Raw genomic sequence first — 20,700 nt, forward strand, 5'->3', positions numbered from 1 at the left:
CCTCCTCCCTCATATATGCCATCCCTCTATTCTCTGGTCCCTCATGTATGCACAAAATAGCCGTTGAAATGTGGGTTGGTCCAGGTCACCTTTACAATGGTGAGAGAAACAGAGTTAATGGCCGCGATTTCGCCAGCCGTGGCAAGTCCGGTGCGGCCGGAGCAGACAGCGGCCTCAAACTCTGCACCAGTCTTCATCCTGCCTCCTCCAAGTGAATTGTCCTAATTGGGCTTGTTAAGCCCGCCCTGCAAGGTGCCCGGCCAATTAAAAGGAAACGGGTCTGATGACGCGACATCAGCTGGTTTCCTTAAAGGTGCCATGTTCACATTCATTTTGACAGTTGTGCTGTCAGTGTTTTGAGGTGCTGACAAGCACTGCACAAAGGTGCACGACTGCACCCAGGCTCTCCCATGACTTCCTCCATATGGAGGAAGTCACAGCACGCAGGGAGGTTCTCTTCCCTTCCAATGGGCAGAAGAGACCTCCCCAGGACACCAACGCAGCCTGGTTGCACATTGCACTGGAGGGCACAAGCAGGGATGTCTTCAGGAGGACCAGGCTGCAGTGGCGCAAACCTTTCAATTATCTCAATAGATCACAAAACGTTACTGCCAAGCCACACTCAACCTCATCCTGCTGTGCCACTCATCACATCCCCATCACTCTGCCTTCCCTACCACACTCCTGCACATCTTTACTCACACCAACTTACCTTGCACCTCCACCCATCCCTCTCTATCTACATGATCACTTCCCCATCTCACTAGCCACCCCTCACACTCACCCTCATCCTACTGCAAGCATACCAACTAAGAACACACAAGGGTAGGCACTTGGGTGGTTTAGCCAATGTTCATGTAAAGTTTCTGGTAATGTGCTGTCAAACATTGAAATCTTTATTGTGAACACTTTGCCTTCTTGGACAGATTTGTGTGCACCTTTGGAAGTGACTTAGTGAGTTGCAGTGAATGGTGAGGCATAATGTCCACCCTCCCCGCCGCCCTCCCAATGGTGATGAGTGTGAAAGGAATGGCTTGGGCATTGTAGGGATGCTTTATGGTGTTGGTGTGGGGTGGTGCCAACCTGGTGCATTATGTGGCAGCCAGGGTGTTCAGTGTTAAGTGAAGTAAATCTGGACATGGTGAGGCCATCGCCGGCACCTGGGCAGCAATGTGCATGGATGATGAAGCCATGTGTCCAGTGCAGCATCAGTTGATTGCGGAGAAGGTTGGTGTGGATGTTGGTGCTGCTGGTGTGCCCGGTGCTGCTGGTGTTGATCGTGTTGGGATTCTGAGGCCCAAAGTGAGATTTTTTCAAGGGCAAATCTCGGAGCGGCAGAGCGACTATAAAAGGCCCTAGAGGTTCAGGTAGGCCTCAGTGCATCAGCGGCGGTGGCGGGAGAAATCTCGGAGCGACGGAGCGACTATAAAAGGCCCTAGAGGCTCAGGTAGGAGTACTAATCTCCAATCTTAGGGAGGGAGAGAAGTAAAAAGTAATTGAGGTGTGACGTCACCAGAAAGCAGGTAAGTGATTGGTTAGTGAGTATTTCTCTCTTTATAAACTTTAACTCTATGGTTTATAGTTTCTAAAGTCTCTGTGGTGTAGCGGGGACTGTTGAAAAACCAGGGCCCTTAAATATACCATTTAACTGTAGTGTAATTGGTGGGATTGATTTGATTTAATTTAATTGCAATTAATTAAAGGGTAAGTCATGGCAGGACAGCCCAGTGCCATGGTATGCTCCTCCTGTGCTATGTGGGAACTCAGGGACACTTCCTGTGTCCCTGACAACTATGTGTGCAGGAAGTGTGTCCAGCTGCAGCTACTGGCAGACCGCATTGCGGCGCTGGAGCTGCGATTGGATTCATACTGGACCATTCGCGAGGCTGAGGACGTCGTGAATAGCACGTTTAATCAGTTGGTCACACCGCAGGCAAAGGTTGGACAGGCAGAAAGGGAATGGGTGACCAACAGGCAGGTAGTGCAGGGGTCCCCTGTGGACATCCCCCTCTCAAACAGATACACCACTTTGAGTACTGTTGGGGGGGGTGGCTTATCAGAGGAAGGCAGCAGCAGCCAACTTCCTGGCACCAGGGGTGGCTCTGCTGCACAGGACGGGAGGAAAGAGGGGTAGAGCTATAGTAATAGGGGATTCTATTGTAAGGGGAATAGATAGGCGTTTCTGCGGCCGCAAACAAGACTCCAGGATGGTGTGTTGCCTCCCTGGTGCAAGGGTCAAGGATGTCTCAGAGCGGCTGCAGAACATCTTGGAAGGGGAGGGTGAACAGCCAGTTGTCGTGGTGCATATAGGTACCAACAATATAGGTAAAAAGCGGGATGAGGTCCTAAAAGCGGAATATAGGGAGTTAGGAGGTAAATTAAAAAATAGGACCTCAAAGGTAGTAATCTCAGGATTGCTACCAGTGCCACGTGCTAGTCAGAGTAGAAATAGAAGGATATTTCAGATGAATACGTGGCTAGAGGAATGGTGCAAGGGGGAGGGATTCAAATTCCTGGGACATTGGAACCAGTTCTGGGGGAGGTGGGACCAGTTCAAACCGGATGGTTTGCACCTGGGCAGGGCCGGGACCGATGTCCTAGGGGGAGTGTTTGCTAGTGCACTGGGGGAGGGTTTAAACTAAAATGGCAGGGGATTGGGAACCTGAGCAGGGGACAGAGAAAAGGGAAACAAGGATAAAAGCAAAAGATAGGAAGGAGAAAAACAAAAGTGGCAGTCAGAGAAATCAACAGTTTAAATCAAACATGGCCACAGTAAATAGTAATTCTAATAGGTCTAAGAGCGTTAATAAAACAAGCCTGAAGGCTTTGGCCTAGAAATTCAGTTGGTTGCGCCAGCCGGTAGCGCCTTAGGAGGAGTAGATGTCGGGCGCTAGGCGGCTAGCAGCCGGGCGCAGCACGATCTGCGCCTCGCCCCAACTTCACTAGAGATTTAGCGGCGGCGCAAAGTCTTTGCGCGCGCTCAGCTGCGCGCACAGATCATGACGTCATTTCCTCGTGCAACGCCCTTTGTGCGCCCCCAACCGGAAATTCAGTCGCGACGCCCCATTGTGCGCCTGGCGCCCCTAGCGACTGTTAGAGTGGAACGGTGCTCAGTCGATGCGGGGCGCGGGGGGCGCAAATTAAAGGGCACTCCTCCTGCACTAGAAAAGGCTGCCATTTCGCAGCACTCCTTCTTGAGAAACGGATCTTTGGAGAGAGACCAAGGTAGAGAGCTTTCTGCTTTGGCCCAACACTCGGACAGGTACTTGTGGCTTCAGGCCACAGCTTTCCACTTGTCTTTGCCTTCATTGACATATCATTGTTTGCCAGCATATTATGGGGGCTGCAATGGGTGTAAACGCTGGCTTTCTCAATTACATCCAAAGGGCTCACAGACGCCGTGAGAGAGTGGCAGCCCTGGCTAGACGGAGAGGGGGCAACAGGCATCGGGAAAGGAGGCCTTACCCACCCAGGGTATACCGCCAGCAGTTCTCCTATCTCAACATGTCTGACGAGCAGTGTGTTCGGAGGCTGCGATTCAGAAGGGAGGTGGTCACAGAGATCTGCCACCTGCTTGGCGGTGATCTGATGCCACAGCTGAGGAGCAGGACATCTCTGTCGGTGGCAGTGAAGGTGACGGTGGCTCTCAACTTCTATGCCACCGGCTCCTTCCAATCCGCTACTGGGGACATTGCCAACATCTCCCAGTTTGCCGTGCATTGCTGCATCCGCCAGGTGGCCAATGCCCTTTTCAAAAGGAGACGTCAGTTCATCTCCTTCTCCATGGCCCTTGCCAAGCAGCAACAGCGTGCAATGGGCTTTGCAGCATTCGCGGGCTTCCCCATGGTGCAGGGCGCCATTGACTGCACGCATGTGGCTTTGCGGGCACCTCTGGAGAATGCCGAGGATTACCGCAACCGGAAGGGCTACCATTCGCTCAACGTCCAGCTGGTGTGTGACCACAGGCAGCTCATCCTAGCTGTCAATGCCCGCTTTCCAGGCAGCAGCCACGATGCCTTCATCCTGCGACAGACTTCTGTGGCAGACATGTTCCAGGCACAGCCTCACCCACGAGGATGGCTTATCGGGGACAAAGGCTATCCTTTGTGTACCTGGCTGATGACCCCGCTCCGTGCGCCCAGCACCCCTGCTGAAGAGGGATACAATGAGAGCCATCAAGCGACCAGGAACATCATCGAACAAACAATCGGCGTCCTGAAGCAACGGTTCCGCTGTCTGGATCGTTCCGGTGGAGCCCTACAGTATTCGCCGGAGCGAGTCTCCCATTTCGTGGTCGTTTGCTGCATGCTGCACAACCTGGCTATCCGCAGGACTCAGGCACTGCCACCAGAGATTGGAGGACCACCTCAGGAGGAGGAGGAGGAGGAGGACCAGCACAGGAGGGAGGCAGAAAGTGCAAGGGCCGCCCGTCGCCGGCTTATTGAACGTCGGTTCTAGGCCCCCTCTCAGGGAATGGCTTGTGCCAATGTCAGCAGATGAATGTAGCCGCTCCACAAGCCCTCAGCCGAGCAGGGCAACCAGGACTTAACAAAAAAACCATGCACACTGCAATTTAACAACAATAATTTATTGCAAACCTCTGCCCTTCCCACATTACATCCTCATGTGGAGAAGCCCCCTCCAAAAACACAAAACTACCAGTCTCGGCCTTACAAAAAGAAAGAAAGACACCAGTCTCGGCCTTACAAAAACACAACTGCACCAGTCTCGGCCTTACAAAAAGAAAGACACCAGTCTCGGCCTTACACAAACACAACTGCACCAGTCTCGGCCTTACAAAAAGAAAGAAAGACACCAGTCTCGGCCTTACACAAACACAACTGCACCAGTCTCGGCCTGACAAAAAGCACCAGGCATTTGTGCATACCTTCTACTTTTTGCCCTGCAAGGGCGATGCCTTTCGCATCCTTGCCTGGCCCCTGCCCGCCCTGCAGCTCCTCCTCAATGGGAGCCCAGTGGCTGCAGCAAGGCTGGGGGAAGGCTGCTGAGGGGCAGATGGCGAGACGGCAGATGCCCTTGGGGGTCGGCCTGCACCAGTTCTGGCCTTGGAGTGGCCGGCTGCTGACTGCTCCAACTCTGGCTGGGCGGCAGCAGTCTGTCCAGCGGCTCGTGGCAGCTGCAATGGCGGAGTGGCAGTGTCGGCTGCAGGAATGGTGCCAACCTGGCAGATCGCAGGTGCTCGCTGGTCGCCTGAGACACTGGCACTCACACGGGCCAGCACTGCAGCATGCGCAGCAAACAGCTGAAGAACAGACTGCTGGGCTGCTGCTGCACGGCGAGTGCCCTGGCGATGCCTGGCTGATCCAGCGAGGGTGGCAGCAGTTAGTGCCCATGTGGCCCTGGTCTGTGTCCGCATGACAACAGCCAGTGAATGGACGGCACGACTGAGCACTTGGCTCGACGCCACCTGTGCTGCCGCGAAGTCCTGTAGACTCCTGGCCTGTGCTGCTCCAAATTGCTGCACACTCCTTGACAAAGACTCAATGGAGTCAGGCATCCTTGCCACTGCAGCCATGAGCTCATTGTGCCTGCGCTCAGCCTGGACGGCCATTTCCTCCAGTAGCCGCACCTCCTCTGCGCTGACCGTCGCAGGACTGGAGGCCGCACTCACCCTCTGGGGAGAAGTCTGCCGAGCTTCCCCACCCCTCCCGCGTTGCTGCAGGCCACTGGGCCCCGGAGCTTCACTCTCCTCCGACCCTTCCCCCCGGCTCCCCTCCAGGGAAGACGTGTCCCCTACATCGCCATGGGCTGGCGCGGCTGAGGGTGGCACTGACGGGCCGGCTTCCTCTTCCTCCTCCTCGTATTCCGAAGCGCTGACAGTGGCAGCTTGAGGGCCCGCCTCCTCACCTGGCAATTCACCATCTGAAAGCAGGAAGGCACAAGAGTAGCTTTAGAGTGAGGACAGGGCGGCAGCGAGGGAGGCATGAGTGGTGCCATTCACTGCATTGGTCAGACAGTGGCAAAGGATGCTGATCTGAGGCGCAAGTGGAACGAGCGAAGTCAAAAAGGTGATGCCCTTACCATTGGTGCCCAGAACAGGGTCGGCATCTCCACTGGCGACGGGTCCAATCAGCCGGCCTGCCATAATGCGCTCCACACGCTGGTCGAGGTCGGAGAGCTCTTTTACGTCAGGACGGCCTCCCCCGGTGTCAATTCGTTTCCGCCGGTTGTGCGCCACCTTGGCCTGCAAGAGAAAGGACGGCCTCGAAGTACAGTGTGAAGCCCTGATCTTGTCTGCACTGCCTCCCATGGTCGAATAGCTTGTACGGTGTGAAGCCCTGATCTTGTCTGCAATGCCTCCCATGGTTGAATAGCTTGTACAGTGTGTAAAGTGCTGAATGTGCAAGTGATTTTCATGCCAGTCCCATAGCTGCTGGATGAGGGCTGGCCATTAGGGCTTTGAGGTCCCTTTGCCCATAAAGTGAGGTGCACATGCAGGGATGAGGAGGACACTGGAAAGGGTACTCACCCTGACAACCCGAGTGAGGTCGCTGAACTTCTTCCGGCATTGCACAGGAGTCCTGGCAACCACGCTGTTGGAAGACACCCTGTTTGAGACCTCCCTCCAGGCTTTCCGGTAGGCGCTGAGCAGCGGCCTCTTGCCACCTTCTGGGAACAGAACATGGTGCCTGCGCTCCACTCCGCCAACCAGCAGCCTCAGGTCACCGTCGCTGAAGCACTGCGCTCTCTCTCTGGCCTTCTCCATAGCCCTGGGCGTTGTGCAGGTGAAGCTGAAGTGGTCAGGCCTAGGTTGAGGGCTGCAGTGTGCAGGGCGTGGCAGGCAAACAAATCCACCCTCCCCCTTTAAGAGCTGACCGGCGCCAGAGTGTCTGCCGTCAATCAACAACTCGCCGCACCTGCGCTGCGCCCGGCTTCGGGGGTATTGCTCAGCACCGCCGGCTTAGCGCCTAAAGATAGTCGTGCATCGCCTGTTTTAGCGCAGCAGCAACCTCTTGGGGCGATGCGACTGAATATCGCTGAAGGGGGCGCGACTTTGCGCCGGGCGCAAACTTTAGCGGCCGCCCGACTTTACCGCCCCAAAAGCGGCTATACTGAATTTCTAGGCCTTTGTGTCTTAATGCGAGGAGCACTCGTAATAAGGTGGATGAATTAGCTGCGCAAATAGAGGTAAACGAATATGATTTGATTGGGATTACGGAAACATGGCTCCAGGGTGGCCAAGGCTGGGAACTCCACATCCAGGGGTATTCAATATTCAGGAAAGATAGGCAAAAAGGAAAGGGAGGTGGGGTAACATTGCTGGTTAAAGAAGGGATTAACACAATTGTAAGGAAGGATATTAGCTCTGATGATGTGGAATCTGTATGGGTAGAACTGAGAAATACCAAGGGGCAGAAAACGTTAGTGGGAGTGGTATATCGACCTCCAAACAGTAATGCGGAGGTTGGGGGTGGAATTAAAAGGGAAATTAGAGAAGCGTGCAATAAGGGCACAGCAGTCATCATGGGTGACTTTAATTTACATATAGATTGGGCTAACCAAATTAGTAACAATACAGTGGAGGAGGAATTCCTGGAGTGTATACGGGATGGTTTCCTGGACCAATATGTCGATGTTGAGATAGGTTGATCCAAGGAGGTGACAGTGGATAGAGAGAATACTCCAAACACTTCAGAAGTGCATAAAGCTCAAAAGTGGGTACCAAATCATTAATGCTCCAGCTTCTGAGATTGGAAAGTGACCAGCTGTAAAATGGTAGCTTTTATACCACTTTACATAAGAACATAAGAAATAGGAGCAGGAGTAGGCCAATCGGTCCCTCGAGCCTGCTCCGCCATTCAATAAGATCATGGCTGATCTGATCCTAACCGCCAATCAACTATCACAGAACCATCTCCTGAATCTAACAGAATTAGACACACGAAATAGGAGTAGGATCAGGCTACATGGCCCCTGGGCCCGCTCCGCTACCCACAGGGCCATGACCGATCCGAACCTAGACATGTCCAAATTCCTGCCCACTCCCCGTAACCCTTAATTCCCTTTACTTCTAGGAAACTGTCTATTTCTGTTTTAAATTTATGTAATGATGTAGCTTCTACAGCTTTTTGGGGCAGCATATTCCATGGACCTACCACCCTCTGAGTGAAGTAGTTCCTCCTCATCTCAGTTTTGAAAGAGCAGCCCCTTATTCTAAGACTATGCCCCCTAGTTCTAGTTTCACCCATCATCGGGAACATCTTCCCCGCATCCACCCGATCCAACCCCTTCACAATCTTATATGTTTCCATAAGATCGCCCCTCATTCTTCTGAACTCCAATGAGTAGAGTCCCAATCTACTCAACCTCTCCTCATATGTCCATCCCCTCATCCCCGGGATTAACCGAGTGAACCTTCTTTGTGCTGACTCGAGAGCAAGTATGTCTTTTAAGTATGGACACCAAAACTGTACGCAGTATTCCAGGTGTGGTCTCACCAATACCTTGTACAACTGAAGCAATACCTCCCTATTTTTATATTCTATCCCCCTAGCAATGAAAGCCAACATTCCATTGGCCTTCTTAATCACTTGCTGCACCTGCATACTAACCTTTTGAGTTTCGTGCACCAGGACCCCCAGATCCCTTTGTACTTCAGTACTTTCCAGTTTCTTGCCATTAAGATAATAACTTGCTCTACGATTTTTCCTGCCAAAGTGCATAACCTCACACTTTCCAGTATTGTATTCCATCTGCCAAATCTCTGCCCACTTACTTAGCCTGTCTATGTCCCCTTGCAGGTTTTTTATGTCCTCCTCACTCACTACTTTCCCTCCCATCTTAGTATCATCTGCAAACTTTGATATGTTACACTCGGTCCCCTCCTCCAAATCGTTAATATAGATTGTAAAGAGTTGGGGACCCAGCACTGACCCCTGCAGAACACCACTAGTTACTGATCGCCAGTCTGAGAATGAACCATTTATCCCAACTCTCTGCCTTCTGTTGGATAGCCAATCCTCTATCCATGCCAGAATATTACCCCCAATCCCGTGATTTTTTATCTTAAGCAATAATCTTTTGTGTGGCACCTTGTCAAATGCCTTTTGGAAGTCTAAATACACTACGTCCGCTGGTACCCCTTTATCCACCCTATATGTTACTTCCTCAAAGAACTCCAGCAAATTTGTCAAACATGACTTCCCCTTCATAAAACCATGCTGACTTTGTCCTATTAAATTATGATTATCCAAATGTCCTGTTACTGTCTCCTTAATAATGGACTCCAAAATTTTACCTACCACAGATGTTAGGCTAACCGGTCTATAGTTTCCAGCCTTCTGTCTACTGCCCTTTTTAAATAAGGGTGTTACATTAGCAGTTTTCCAGTCTGCCGGGACCTTTGCTGAGTCCAGGGAGTTTTGGAAAATTATTACCAATGCATCCACAATCCCTACCGCCACTTCCCTCAAGACCCTAGGATGTAAGCCATCAGGTCCAGGTGATTTATCCGCCTTGAGTCCCATTATTTTACCGAGTACCACTTCCTTAGTGATTTTGATCGTGTTTAGCTCCTCCCCCCCAATAGCCCCCTGTTTCACAGAATCACAGAAACCCCACAGTGCAGATAGAGGCCATTTCGGCCCATCGAGCCTGCACCGACATATCCCACCCGATCCCCGTAACCCGTACACCAACACATAACCCCACTTATTTAATCCCCCTAACACTAAGGGTCAATTTTTATCATAGCCAATCAACCTAACCCGCACATCTTTGGACTGTGGGAGGAAACCGGAGCACCCGGAGGAAACCCACGCAAACACAGGGAGAATGTGCAAACTCCACACAGACAGTCACCCGAGGCCGGATTCGAACCCGGGTCCCTGGCGCTGTGAGGCAACAGTGCTAACCACTATGTCCAGTGTTGGGATATTCTTAGTGTCTTCTACTGTAAAGACTGATACAAAATATTCATTCAGTGTTTTTGCCATCTCCATATTTCCCACCATTAATTTCCCGGTCTCATCCGCTAAGGGACCAACATTTACTTTAGCCACCCTTTTTCTTTTTCACAGAATCACAGAATCTACAGTGCAGATAGAGGCCATTTCGGCCCATCGAGCCTGCACCGACACATATCCCACCCTATCCCCGTAACCCCACGTATTTAATCCCCTAACACTAAGGGTCAATTTATCATAGCCAAATCAACCTAACCTGCACATCTTTGGACTGTGGGAGGAAACCGGAGCACCCGGAGGAAACCCACGCAGACACAGGGAGAATGTGCAAACTCCACACAGACAGTCGCCCGAGGCCAGATTTGAACCCGGGTCCCTGGCGCTGTGAGGCAACAGTGCTAACCACTATGTTTTTATATTTTTTGCTAATTTACTTTCATAATCTATCTTCCCTTTCTTAATCAATCTTTTTGTTATTTTTTGCTGTCTTTTAAAGTTTTCCCAATCCTCTATCCTCCCACTAGATTTGGCTACCTTATATGCCCTTGTTTTTAGTCGAATACTATCCTTAATTTCTTTACTTAGCCACAGATGGCTGTCTTTTCTTTTACACCCTTTTCTTCTCAGTGGAATATATATTTTTTGGAAGTTGTAAAATAACTCCTTAAATGTACACCACTGATCATGTATCGTCTTACCCTTTAATCTATTTTCCCAATCCACTCTACTCAATTCCGCTCTCATACCTTCATAGTCTCCTTTATTCAAGCTTAGCACGCTTGTTTGAGATCCAACCTTCTCACCCTCTAATTGAATATGGAATTCAACCATGTTATGGTCACTCATTCCAAGGGGATCCTTTACTAGGACATTTTTAATTAATCCTGTCTCGTTACACAGGACCAGATCTAAGGTTGCTTGCCCCCTGGTCGGTTCAGTTACATACTGCTCAAGAAACCCATCCCTAATACACTCAATGAACTCATCCTCAAGGCAGCCCTGCCCAATTTGATTTGTCCAATTAATATGATAGTTAAAATCCCCCATAATTATAGATGCTCCCTTATTACAAGCCTCAACTATTTCCTGATTGATACTCCGTCCAACAGAGTTGCTACTGTTCGGAGGCCTATAGACTACGCCCACTAGTGTTTTTTTCCCCTTATTATTCCTTACCTCCACCCAAACTGTTTCATTATCCTGATCTTTTGACCCAATATCATTTCTCTGTATTACAGTGATTCCTTCCTTTATTAACATAGCCACCCCACCTCCCCTTCCTTCCTGCCTGTCCTTCCTGATCGTTAAATAACCTGGTATGTTTAATTCCCAGGCATTGTCACCCTGCAGCCATGTTTCTGTAATGGCCACAAGATCATACCCATATGTAGTTATTTGTGCCATTAACTCGTCTATTTTGTTACGAATGCTACGTGCATTCAGATAGAGAACTTTCAAATATATTTTGTGACACTTAGTTCCTGCTTTTGCCCTTTTTATTACTTTACCTTTTACTCCATACCTTCTGCCCCTTCCTGACACGCTCTGGTTTTTAATTTCCCCACTGCTACCTAAGTCTATGACCTTCTCTGTTGTCATTTTTATTATTTGCTCTCTAGGAACCTCCCCCCCACTAGTTAGTTTAAAGCCCTCTCTACAGCCCTAGTTATATGATCCGCCAGGACTCTAGTCCCAGCACCGGCCAAGTGAAGCCCGTCCCAACGGAACAGCTCCCTCCTGCCCCAGTACTGGTGCCAGTGTCCCAGGAAGCAAAACCCATTTCTCCCACACCAGTCTTTGATCCACGCATTTAACTCTCTAATTTTATTTGTCCTAGCCAAATTCGCTCGTGGCTCAGGTAATAATCCAGAGATTATTACCCTTCTGTTTTTTAATTTGACCCCTAGCTGCTCATACTCCTTTAACAGAACCGGCTTCCTAGTCCTATCTACGTCATTTGTACCAACATGGACCACGACAACTGGATCCACCCCCTCCCACTGCAAGGTTCTTTCCAGCCCAGAGGAGATGTCCTTAACCCTGGCACCGGGTAGGCAACACAGCCTTCGGGACTCTCGCTCTCGGCTGCAGAGAACTCTATCTATCCCCCTAATAATACTATCCCCTACCACTACAACATTTCTATTTACTCCCCCCTTTTGAATGGCCCCCCGTTCCACGGTGCTGTGGCCAGGTTGCTCATCCTCCCTGCAGTCCCTGCTCCTGTCCCCACAGGGAGTAAGAACCTCGAACCTGCTGGTCAAGAGCAAGGGCTGCGGCTCTTCCAGCTCTACCTCCTGGATCCCCGTACCTCCCTCACTCGTAGTCACACCGTCCTGTCCCTGACCATGGGCTACATCTGAATTACTTAACTTCATAGGTGTGACCACCTCCTGATACACAGAGTCCAGGTACTTCTCCCCCTCCCTGATGTGTCGCAGTGTCTGAAGCTCAGACTCCAGCTCATCAACACGGAGCTGGAGTTCCTGTAGCAGCAGACACTTGTCACAGACGTAATCACCGTGAGCCTCAATGGGGTTCACCGGCTCCCACTTTTGCAGCTGTCACCTATTGGAAGAAATGGAGAGTTGTTCAGAACCCGACATACTTACCTGGCGTGATCCCCGAGCAATGGGAAACTCATGGAAAACTTGGGAAAATGCTTTGCACCTGGTAAAATGGTGATTAAATTGCTTTAAACACCCTCTTAACTAGCATAATTGCCTGACCCGCCGCTTAGTGCCGGATCTGCAAAGCGCAGGCAGAGCTGGCACTGGGGAACCTCACAAGGAGGCGGGTTTAGAGCGGGATTTTTGATTTTGACAGTGGACCCGCCTCCGAACCTGCCCTCTGAGCGCCGGCAAAATTCAGCCCAACGTCTCAGGTCGATGACCTTTCATCAGAACCTCTTCTATGCTGCCTGACAAACAAGGCTACAGATTCCCATCACTGGCAGGATGTAGGCTCAGTGGGACACTGATTACTTTCTGGAGCACACCCACTGTTCTATTTTGTTCTTCATGTTTACTTTAGCAACAGAGAGCTGTCACCAGAAACGGGAGTAACGTATTGGGAAATCATGGGTGCGCCACTCAATATTTCGATCAATTAATTTTAATAGGCAGAAACCTGCCAGTGGGGACCAGTATCTTTTCCAGGTCCAGGTTTTGATGTTTAACTTTCTTTAGCCTGTTCTTCATTTGGTAGCAGCACTAACAATAATAGGTTCTTCTTTTGTGTGTACAGATTCTCAGACACTCCCTGTGATGTGACGCAGTTCTTGGTGTCCAGTTGTTTATGTTTCAGCCATGTGGCAATCAGTTTTCTAAAATTGTGGCTTAAATTCAGAGACCTATCTCACACACCATGCTCTGAGGCCGCATTACAGTAATATTAAACATGCACTTTCGGAGTACACTCCTTACAGAAGTTTCTGTTTGAATGTTAACTCCCCACATACTGTTTCTACAGCTGGAATCTATGGGGGAGAAGACTAAGCACAGTACCTCTGCTGTGGATATTGCAACCTGCTTCACCAAGATCAAGCAGACTTGGACAGAGCTGAGTTGGCCAGACTCCGAGGAAGCTTTCGTCATCATGGTCAAGCTGACTGAAGTGAGTCCGAGTCTTCGGAAGTGGCCGATAAAGAACATTGTACACACGCTATTCTCATCGTTGGGCTTTCCATTATAAGACTTTTTTCGTTATTCCCTCTGCTCATTAGAAAGGTCATAATCTTGATATTGTCTTCGATGTGAGACTACTGGCTCCAATTATTCCCCATGTTAACTTTTATAGCAGTTTGTAGGTTCTGCGATTCCCTTCCAGTGGTCCAGGGCCTCGCTGGTCTTGGGCATGGTGCACTCCTGCATGTGATTTCCCACCAGGCAGGCATGCAGGATCCCAAATCCAACTGGCTCCCAGGAAACCTAGTGCCAGGGTTACTAGAGGTGGGCAACTAAGGTAGAGGATATTTAAAGAGTATAGAATAGTAAGCAGAGTGTTATTTTAGGCCATATCTTTAAATTCTTCTTTTGCTATTTCTGCTGGCGGAATTTGGCAGGACCAGACCGCTCCACCCCCACTACTGGTGTGACTGTGGTGGGGCGGGGGGCGGGTGGGAACAGCCAAGATATTCCCGACAACGCAAAATCAGGGCTCAGGGGTTAGAGTTTGGTTTAGGTAATCTACCGCTACTGTACACAGTGTGTACATTATACAGTATACACTGTACCACACCTGTGAGCGTGACAGCAGTCAGATATACGAGTGTACATTATATTATCATCACCAATAACTGGTGTGAAGGGGTTGACAATCCGTGGCAGTTCAAGTGTACTCCCCGCTGCAATCTGAGTGGTTGTCTGCCGGAATGGCTGGAAACTAGACTGGCGCCTGAAACTGCAAAAAGGGACCCGGATCATCCTTGACAGTACATTTTTTTATTAATTCGTTTATGGGATGTGAGCGCCGCTGGCAAGGCCAGCATTTATTGCCCATCCCTAATTGCCCTTGAGAAGGTGGTGGTGAGCCGCCTTCTTGAACCGCTGCAGTCCGTGTGGTGAAGGTGCTCCTACAGTGCTGTTAAGGAGGGAGTTCCAGGATTTTGGCCCAGCGACGATGAAGGATTGGCGATATACTTTTAAGTCAGGATGGTGTGTGACTTGGAGGGGAACTTGGAGTTGGTGGTGTTCCAATGCGCCTACTGCCCTTGTCCTTCTAGGTGGTAGAGGTCGCGGGTTTGGGAGGTGCTGTCAAAGAAGCCTTGGCAAGTTGGTGCAGTGCAACTTGTAGATGGTACACACTGCAGCCACGGTACGCCGGTGGTGGAGGGAGTGAATGTTTAAGGTGGTAGATGGGGTGCCAATCAAGTAGGCTGCTTTGTCCTGGATGGGCTGTTGAAAGCAGATATGCAGGACACCTCCATGGGGGAAGCAGGTCGCCTGAGGGTCCAGGCTTGGGCCCCTGAAGATTTAAAAGGTGCAATTTGTTTTTTGTATCACTGACTCCTTTACAAAGAGAGATGAGGGAGCTACAAATTTCTCTTTCCATGGGGTACTTGGTAGTCCATCCCCCCCCCAGATCCGGGCACTTCCACCAGAGTACGTGGCTTCCCGGCAGGGAGCTGTCCCAGATGCCCCAGTGGCATGGGTGCCCTCAGTGCCATTTAGAGTAAGGTAGCAGAGGTCAGGGTTGGGGGGGGGGGGGGGGGGGTTACATCTCGGTGCTTACACAAAGATGCACTCCCTCCACCACCCTCCGCCGGGTTTTGAAGATTTGAACAAACCCGAGGAGAAAGAATTCAATCAAAAGTTATCGTTATGGTAAAATAAAAACCTGCCTGTGGTTCATGCAGAACATTGGTGAGAATGAATCCAATACACCCTCTCCGCTGTCCCATCAATTCCTATAGAACATCTGCTCCAACTTATTGACTATCAAAGGCCACTCTTCATTCCCCACTGAGTATCAGCGAGAGAAGGTGAACATGCACCAGTTTGTAGAGGTAATCTGATCAGTAGAAACTCGACACCGTGTGGCCGTTGCTCTAAAAACTTTGAAGCCATGCCCATTCTGTTTGATCGTATGTGTGTGCCTGTAACACTGCCAACCTTTCTGTTACAGGACATGTGCAAGATTGCATTAATGTACTGCCGACTAATTGAAGAGAGGGCAGAGGAGCTGTCAGTCAAGGGCTATCAAGTAAACTCAAGTGATGTGAGTGCTGACTGTAACTCATCCTGATCCACACCTGATTAAACTAACTTGCATTTCATTAAAGATTCAAAAGATTTGCAACTCATCAAGGCCTCATGACAACAAAGGTAGACTTTGATCTGCACATTATTAAGAATTCACATGAACAGAAGGATATTGATACCCAGCCCAGGTAGTTGGTGATAGAGAGAAGTGGATGTACAAGTCATTAAAAAAAATATTTATCAGATGTGGGCGTCGCTGGCAAGGCCGGCATTTATTGCGCATCCCTAGTTGCCCCGAGAAGGTGGTGGTGGGTCTTCTCCTTGAACTGCTGCAGTCCATGTGGGGATTGCGCTCCCACAATGGTGTTAGATTGGGAATTCCAGGATATTGGCCCAATGACGAGAAAGAAACGGTGATTATGGTCTAGAAATTCGGTGGCGCCAAGCTCGCCTGGGCGCCGGAATTTCCGCTCCGGATGGAGCCGCTTGCGCCAACGCGATATTCAGTTTCAGCGCCCCAAACGGAAGCGGTGTACTGCTCGAGGCTTCCAGCATCCTTCTTGGGGTGCTGAAACTGAATATCGCAGCGCAACGTGCCGCAGCGCCACACGCTGTGGCACGGCGCGCTGTGGTACTGGAGGCCTTCCTCCCCTTCTTAAAGAGAAGGGGCCTGCACCAGCGCGATCTCTGGTCGCGAGTGCCGGCAAAAGAGCCCGGCACTGAGGAGACGTGCCGGACACTTGGGACACAGCTGGCACTGCCCGGGGATCAGGAGGCCAGGGACGGCGGCGCAAGGAGGTGCTGGCAGGCGGCCAGCGAAAAAAATGGCCGCCCCGCACCTCCCCTTTAATTAGCGCCACTACCGCCACAGGTAGGCCCCCCCTGAACCAGTCGCGAATTGCGACCGGCGCTACAGGGGGGGCGCGACCCAATATCGCGTTCGGGGTGGTAGCGGGGCGCTGCGCACACCAATGACGTCATCGGTGGCGGTGCAGCGCTACAGGCTAATGCCGCCATTAGCGCCCCGCTAAATTTCGCAGAAGGCGTGGCCAGTGGCGCTAAAACCACTAAGTGCCCTCTTTAGGCACTAACAGGTGGCGCAGCCCACCGAATTTCTAGGCCTATATGTCCAAGTAAGAATGGTGTGTGACAGAGGAAAATCAACCCCAGAGCTCCCACCCTCACGCAGCTCCTACTGGAAGTAGGGGGTGGGGGGTGATACCAAGTGACGGGTCTTATCCTTTACTCATATCAATCTTGGTGGGTCTTTGCCCTTTACTGTCGTTTCTCAATTTTAAAAAATGTTTATGGAGGCTGAAGAAATACCTAGAAACTATCCAGTGACTTGTATTCCCAATACTTTCATCCCTAGTCAGACGTGAACAGCGTGAGGTCACTACAACTATGTGTGGTTCTCAATAACATGAAGCAGCTGCTGGAGGTCATTTCCAACCTGCCAGAAGACCTAGACTGGCAAGGCCTAAAGGAAGACACGGCCAATATGATTTCAGTGGACCAGATCCAGAACACACTGCACACTCAACTTGAAACAGTCAACAGCTCAATCAACAAAAAGATCCAGGGTGTCGTCCAAACCCTTGCACAGAAGGTATGGAAGACACTTCAATGTAACCAGAATGTCCACATTCGAGGAAAGTTTGGGGGCTGAAAACCTGGGGTGCCTGCTCCGTCGCTGGACGAGCAACGGAGTGAGGCTCCCGGCCGCTTGCAGCCATGGAACGCTGACCCTGTCCCAAATCCTGGGGACGGGGGTCATCAGCATATTTGGGGCATGCGCACCAGCAGTGCTCGCTCCGATCCACTGGCAGGAAGGGGGAGCGGCACACAGCCGAATACCATAGGGCACCCAGAGGCCATTCCCAGGCCAAAGAAAGGGTGGCTCCGAGGAATCGTATGCTCCAATGGAAGCCAGAATTGCAGTACAGTAAGGTAACCGATCCCTCTGGGATCAATTACCTGGCAAGATCTGGGTCTTCAGCAGGATTGGTGCCAGCCCTCAGGAGACGAGAGTTCAACTGAGGCCTTTTACATGCATAAAGGGCATATCCTGTCGAGAGTATCCTGTCCGGCTGCATCACTACCTGGTATGGCAACTGCACCGCCACAGACCGCAAGGCTCTACAGATGGTGGTGAAAGCTGCACAACATACTATAGGAATTAAACTACCTGCTGTCCAGGATATCTGCCCTGAGAGGTGCCGGGGGAAGGCCCTGAGAATCATTAAAGACGCGAGCCACCCCAGCCACAACCTCTTCGCCCTGCTCCCGTCCGGTAAGAGATACCGAAGCATATGGTCTCATACCAGCAGGTTTCGGAACAGCTTCTACCCCCAGGCCAGAAGACTCATGAACGTATAATTTATTATTATTTATTATTGTTGTTTTATTTATTACTACTGTATTTCTATTAGTATTTTTATCATTGTTATGCCATATTTATTCCAATGTTGGGAGGACTCGTAAAAATCAACATTTCATTGTGCAGTACACACGTCTGCTGCATATATGACAAATAAAAACTGAATTGAATTCAATTAAATTGAATTAATTTCCCAAGAACGCCCTGACATGCCGCTTCAATGCAGGAGGCAGGTGGGTGGAACATCTGTCCATGCCCCCTCCCCACACACCCAACCAACTGGAAAATGACTGGAGCTAAAAAAACTAGTTGCACCCGTTTTCCGGCCCCTGGCACCTTGTCCAGACTGAAATTTCAGGCCCTTGATCTCTAAGAAGCTAATAAGTGGTATGTTGTTGAGTGATGATCCATTTGATGCCAGCAGTAGGTAACTACTGGATAATCAATGACCAGAGGCTGAATTTACTGGGAATAGTACATTGAATGAGAGGGTACTTGCCATAGTAACAAAAAGATCAGCTCCTTTGGGGTGCAAAATTCGGTTGCTTTGCAAAGCAACTAGTGCCCGGGTGCGGTGTCGCTAACGCCTCCCGCGAAATTCAGCAGGTTAACGGTGGCGGTAGCCAGTAGCGCCGCGCCTCCAGCGATGATGTCATCGCCATGCGTAGCTCCCCGCTCGCGCCCCGGCCGCAAACTTCAGTCACGCCCCTTGACGTACCACCGGACGCTATGTCCGACAGGGTCAGGGGGGCGTACGTGCAGCCGCGGCTGTGATATTTAAAGGGGAGTTGCCAGGTGGCCATTTCTTTTGCTGGCTGCCTGCCAGCACCTGCCCCCTCTGCCATCTCCCCCCCCCATGGGGTGCCGGCCGCGATCGGGCAGCCCGGTACTCTTCTTGAGTGCCGGGCTCTTTTGCCGGCACCCTGATCCCTGGTGGCCCAGCTGGGCCTCGGGTCGCGCTGCGCAAGGCCCCTTCCCTTTAATAAGGGGAGGAAGGCCTGCAGTACCGCGGCACGACATGGCACTGCGGCACGTAGCACCGCCATATTGGGCTGGAGCGCCCCAAGAGGGAGGGGGAGCGCTTCCAGTAGTGCCCCGCTTCCTGCTCGGGGTGCTACCATTGGATTTCAGGCGCGGGGGTGCTAACTTTTTAGCACCCCAGTGAGGTTAGCGCCCCGAAGGGGGCTCGACCCAATTTTTGCCACTTTCTCTTAATTTGTTCTTGAAGCAACACTGGTTGCCCCAAGAAGGTGGTGGTAGATCTTCTTGAATGACGATTGTTTGTATAACTGGGACTCTTGCTACGCCACATCATCAGGGCATTTAGAGTCAGCATGGAGTGGAGTCAAGTATAGGTTAGACTGGATAAGGATGGCAGGCACCCTTCTGTGAAGAACATTGGTGAACCAGTTGGGTTTTTATGACAATCTGGCAGGTGTCATGGCCATGTTCTCTGATTTAGCCTCTCATGGCCGAGTAGTAGATGTTTTCCCCGTTACTCGGACACAGCTCCTGGTTTTCCCCATTAGTCGGACACAGTTCCTGGTTCGCTCCGTTACTCGGACACAGTTCCTGGTTCGCCCCGTTACTCGGACACAATTCCTGGTTCGCCCCGTTACTCGGACACAATTCCTGGTTCGCCCCGTTACTCGGACACAGTTCCTGGTTCGCCCCGTTACTCGGACACAGTTCCTGGTTCGCCCCGTTACTCGAACACTGTTCCTGGTTCGCCCCGTTACTCGGACACAGTTCCTGGTTTGCCCCGTTACTCGGACACAGTTCCTGGTTCGCCCCGTTACTCGGACACAGTTTCTGGTTCGCCCCATTACTCGGACACGGTTCCTGGTCCAACCCGTTACTCGGGCACGGTTCATGGTGTGCCCCGTTACTCGGACACAGTTCCTGGTTTCCCCCGTTACTCCGACACAGTTCCTGGTTTCCCCCGTTACTCCGACACAGTTCCTGGTTCGCCCCGTTACTCGGACACAGTTCCTGGTTCGCCCCGTTACTCGGACACAGTTCCTGGTTCGCCCCGTTACTCGGACACAGTTTCTGGTTCGCTCCGTTACTCGGACACAGTTCCTGGTTCGCTCCGTTACTCGGACACAGTTCCTGGTTTCCCCCCGTTACTCGGACACAGTTCCTGGTTTCCCCCCGTTACTCGGACACAGTTCCTGGTTCGCCCCGTTACTCGGACACAGTTCCTGGTTCGCCCCGTTACTCAGGTACAATTCCTGGTTTGCCCCGTTACTCGGGTACAGTTCCTGGTTTCCCCCCGTTACTCGGACACAGTTCCTGGTTCGCCCCGTTACTCGGACACAGTTCCTGGTTTGCACCGTTACTCGGTTACAGTTCCTGGTTTGCACCGTTACTCGGACACAGTTCCCGGTTTGCACCGTTACTCGGGTACAATTCCCGGTTTGCCCCGTTACTCGGGTACAGTTCCTGGTTTGCCCCCTTACTCGGACACAGTTCCTGGTTCGCCCCATTACTCGGACACAGTTCCTGGTTCGCCCCGTTACTCGGACACAGTTCCTGGTTCGCCCCGTTACTCGGACACAGTTCCTGGTTCGCCCCGTTACTCGGGTACAATTCCTGGTTTGCCCCGTTACTCGGGTACAATTCCTGGTTTGCCCCGTTACTCGGGTACAATTCCTGGTTTGCACCGTTACTTGGACACAATTCCTGGTTC

The 20,700-nt window shown here is 51.2% G+C and overlaps 1 protein-coding gene across 1 annotated transcript in view; it reads left to right on the forward strand.

Annotated features, from left to right (window-relative positions):
- The window catches only part of LOC147102600 (protein unc-13 homolog D-like), an 81,222-nt gene that overhangs the window by 38,377 nt on the left and 22,145 nt on the right, over positions 1-20,700 (forward strand). Inside the window, exons 7-9 of the mRNA XM_085963255.1 lie at positions 13,398-13,541; positions 15,552-15,644; positions 17,001-17,237. Coding sequence (XP_085819381.1) covers positions 13,398-13,541; positions 15,552-15,644; positions 17,001-17,237 — 474 coding nt within the window. The remainder of the gene's footprint in view (positions 1-13,397; positions 13,542-15,551; positions 15,645-17,000; positions 17,238-20,700) is intronic.

Source organism: Somniosus microcephalus, chromosome 21 (assembly GCF_052327205.1).
Source record: "Somniosus microcephalus isolate GS21.2 chromosome 21, FLI_Smic_1.0, whole genome shotgun sequence".
Classification (NCBI taxonomy): Eukaryota; Metazoa; Chordata; class Chondrichthyes; order Squaliformes; family Somniosidae; genus Somniosus; species Somniosus microcephalus.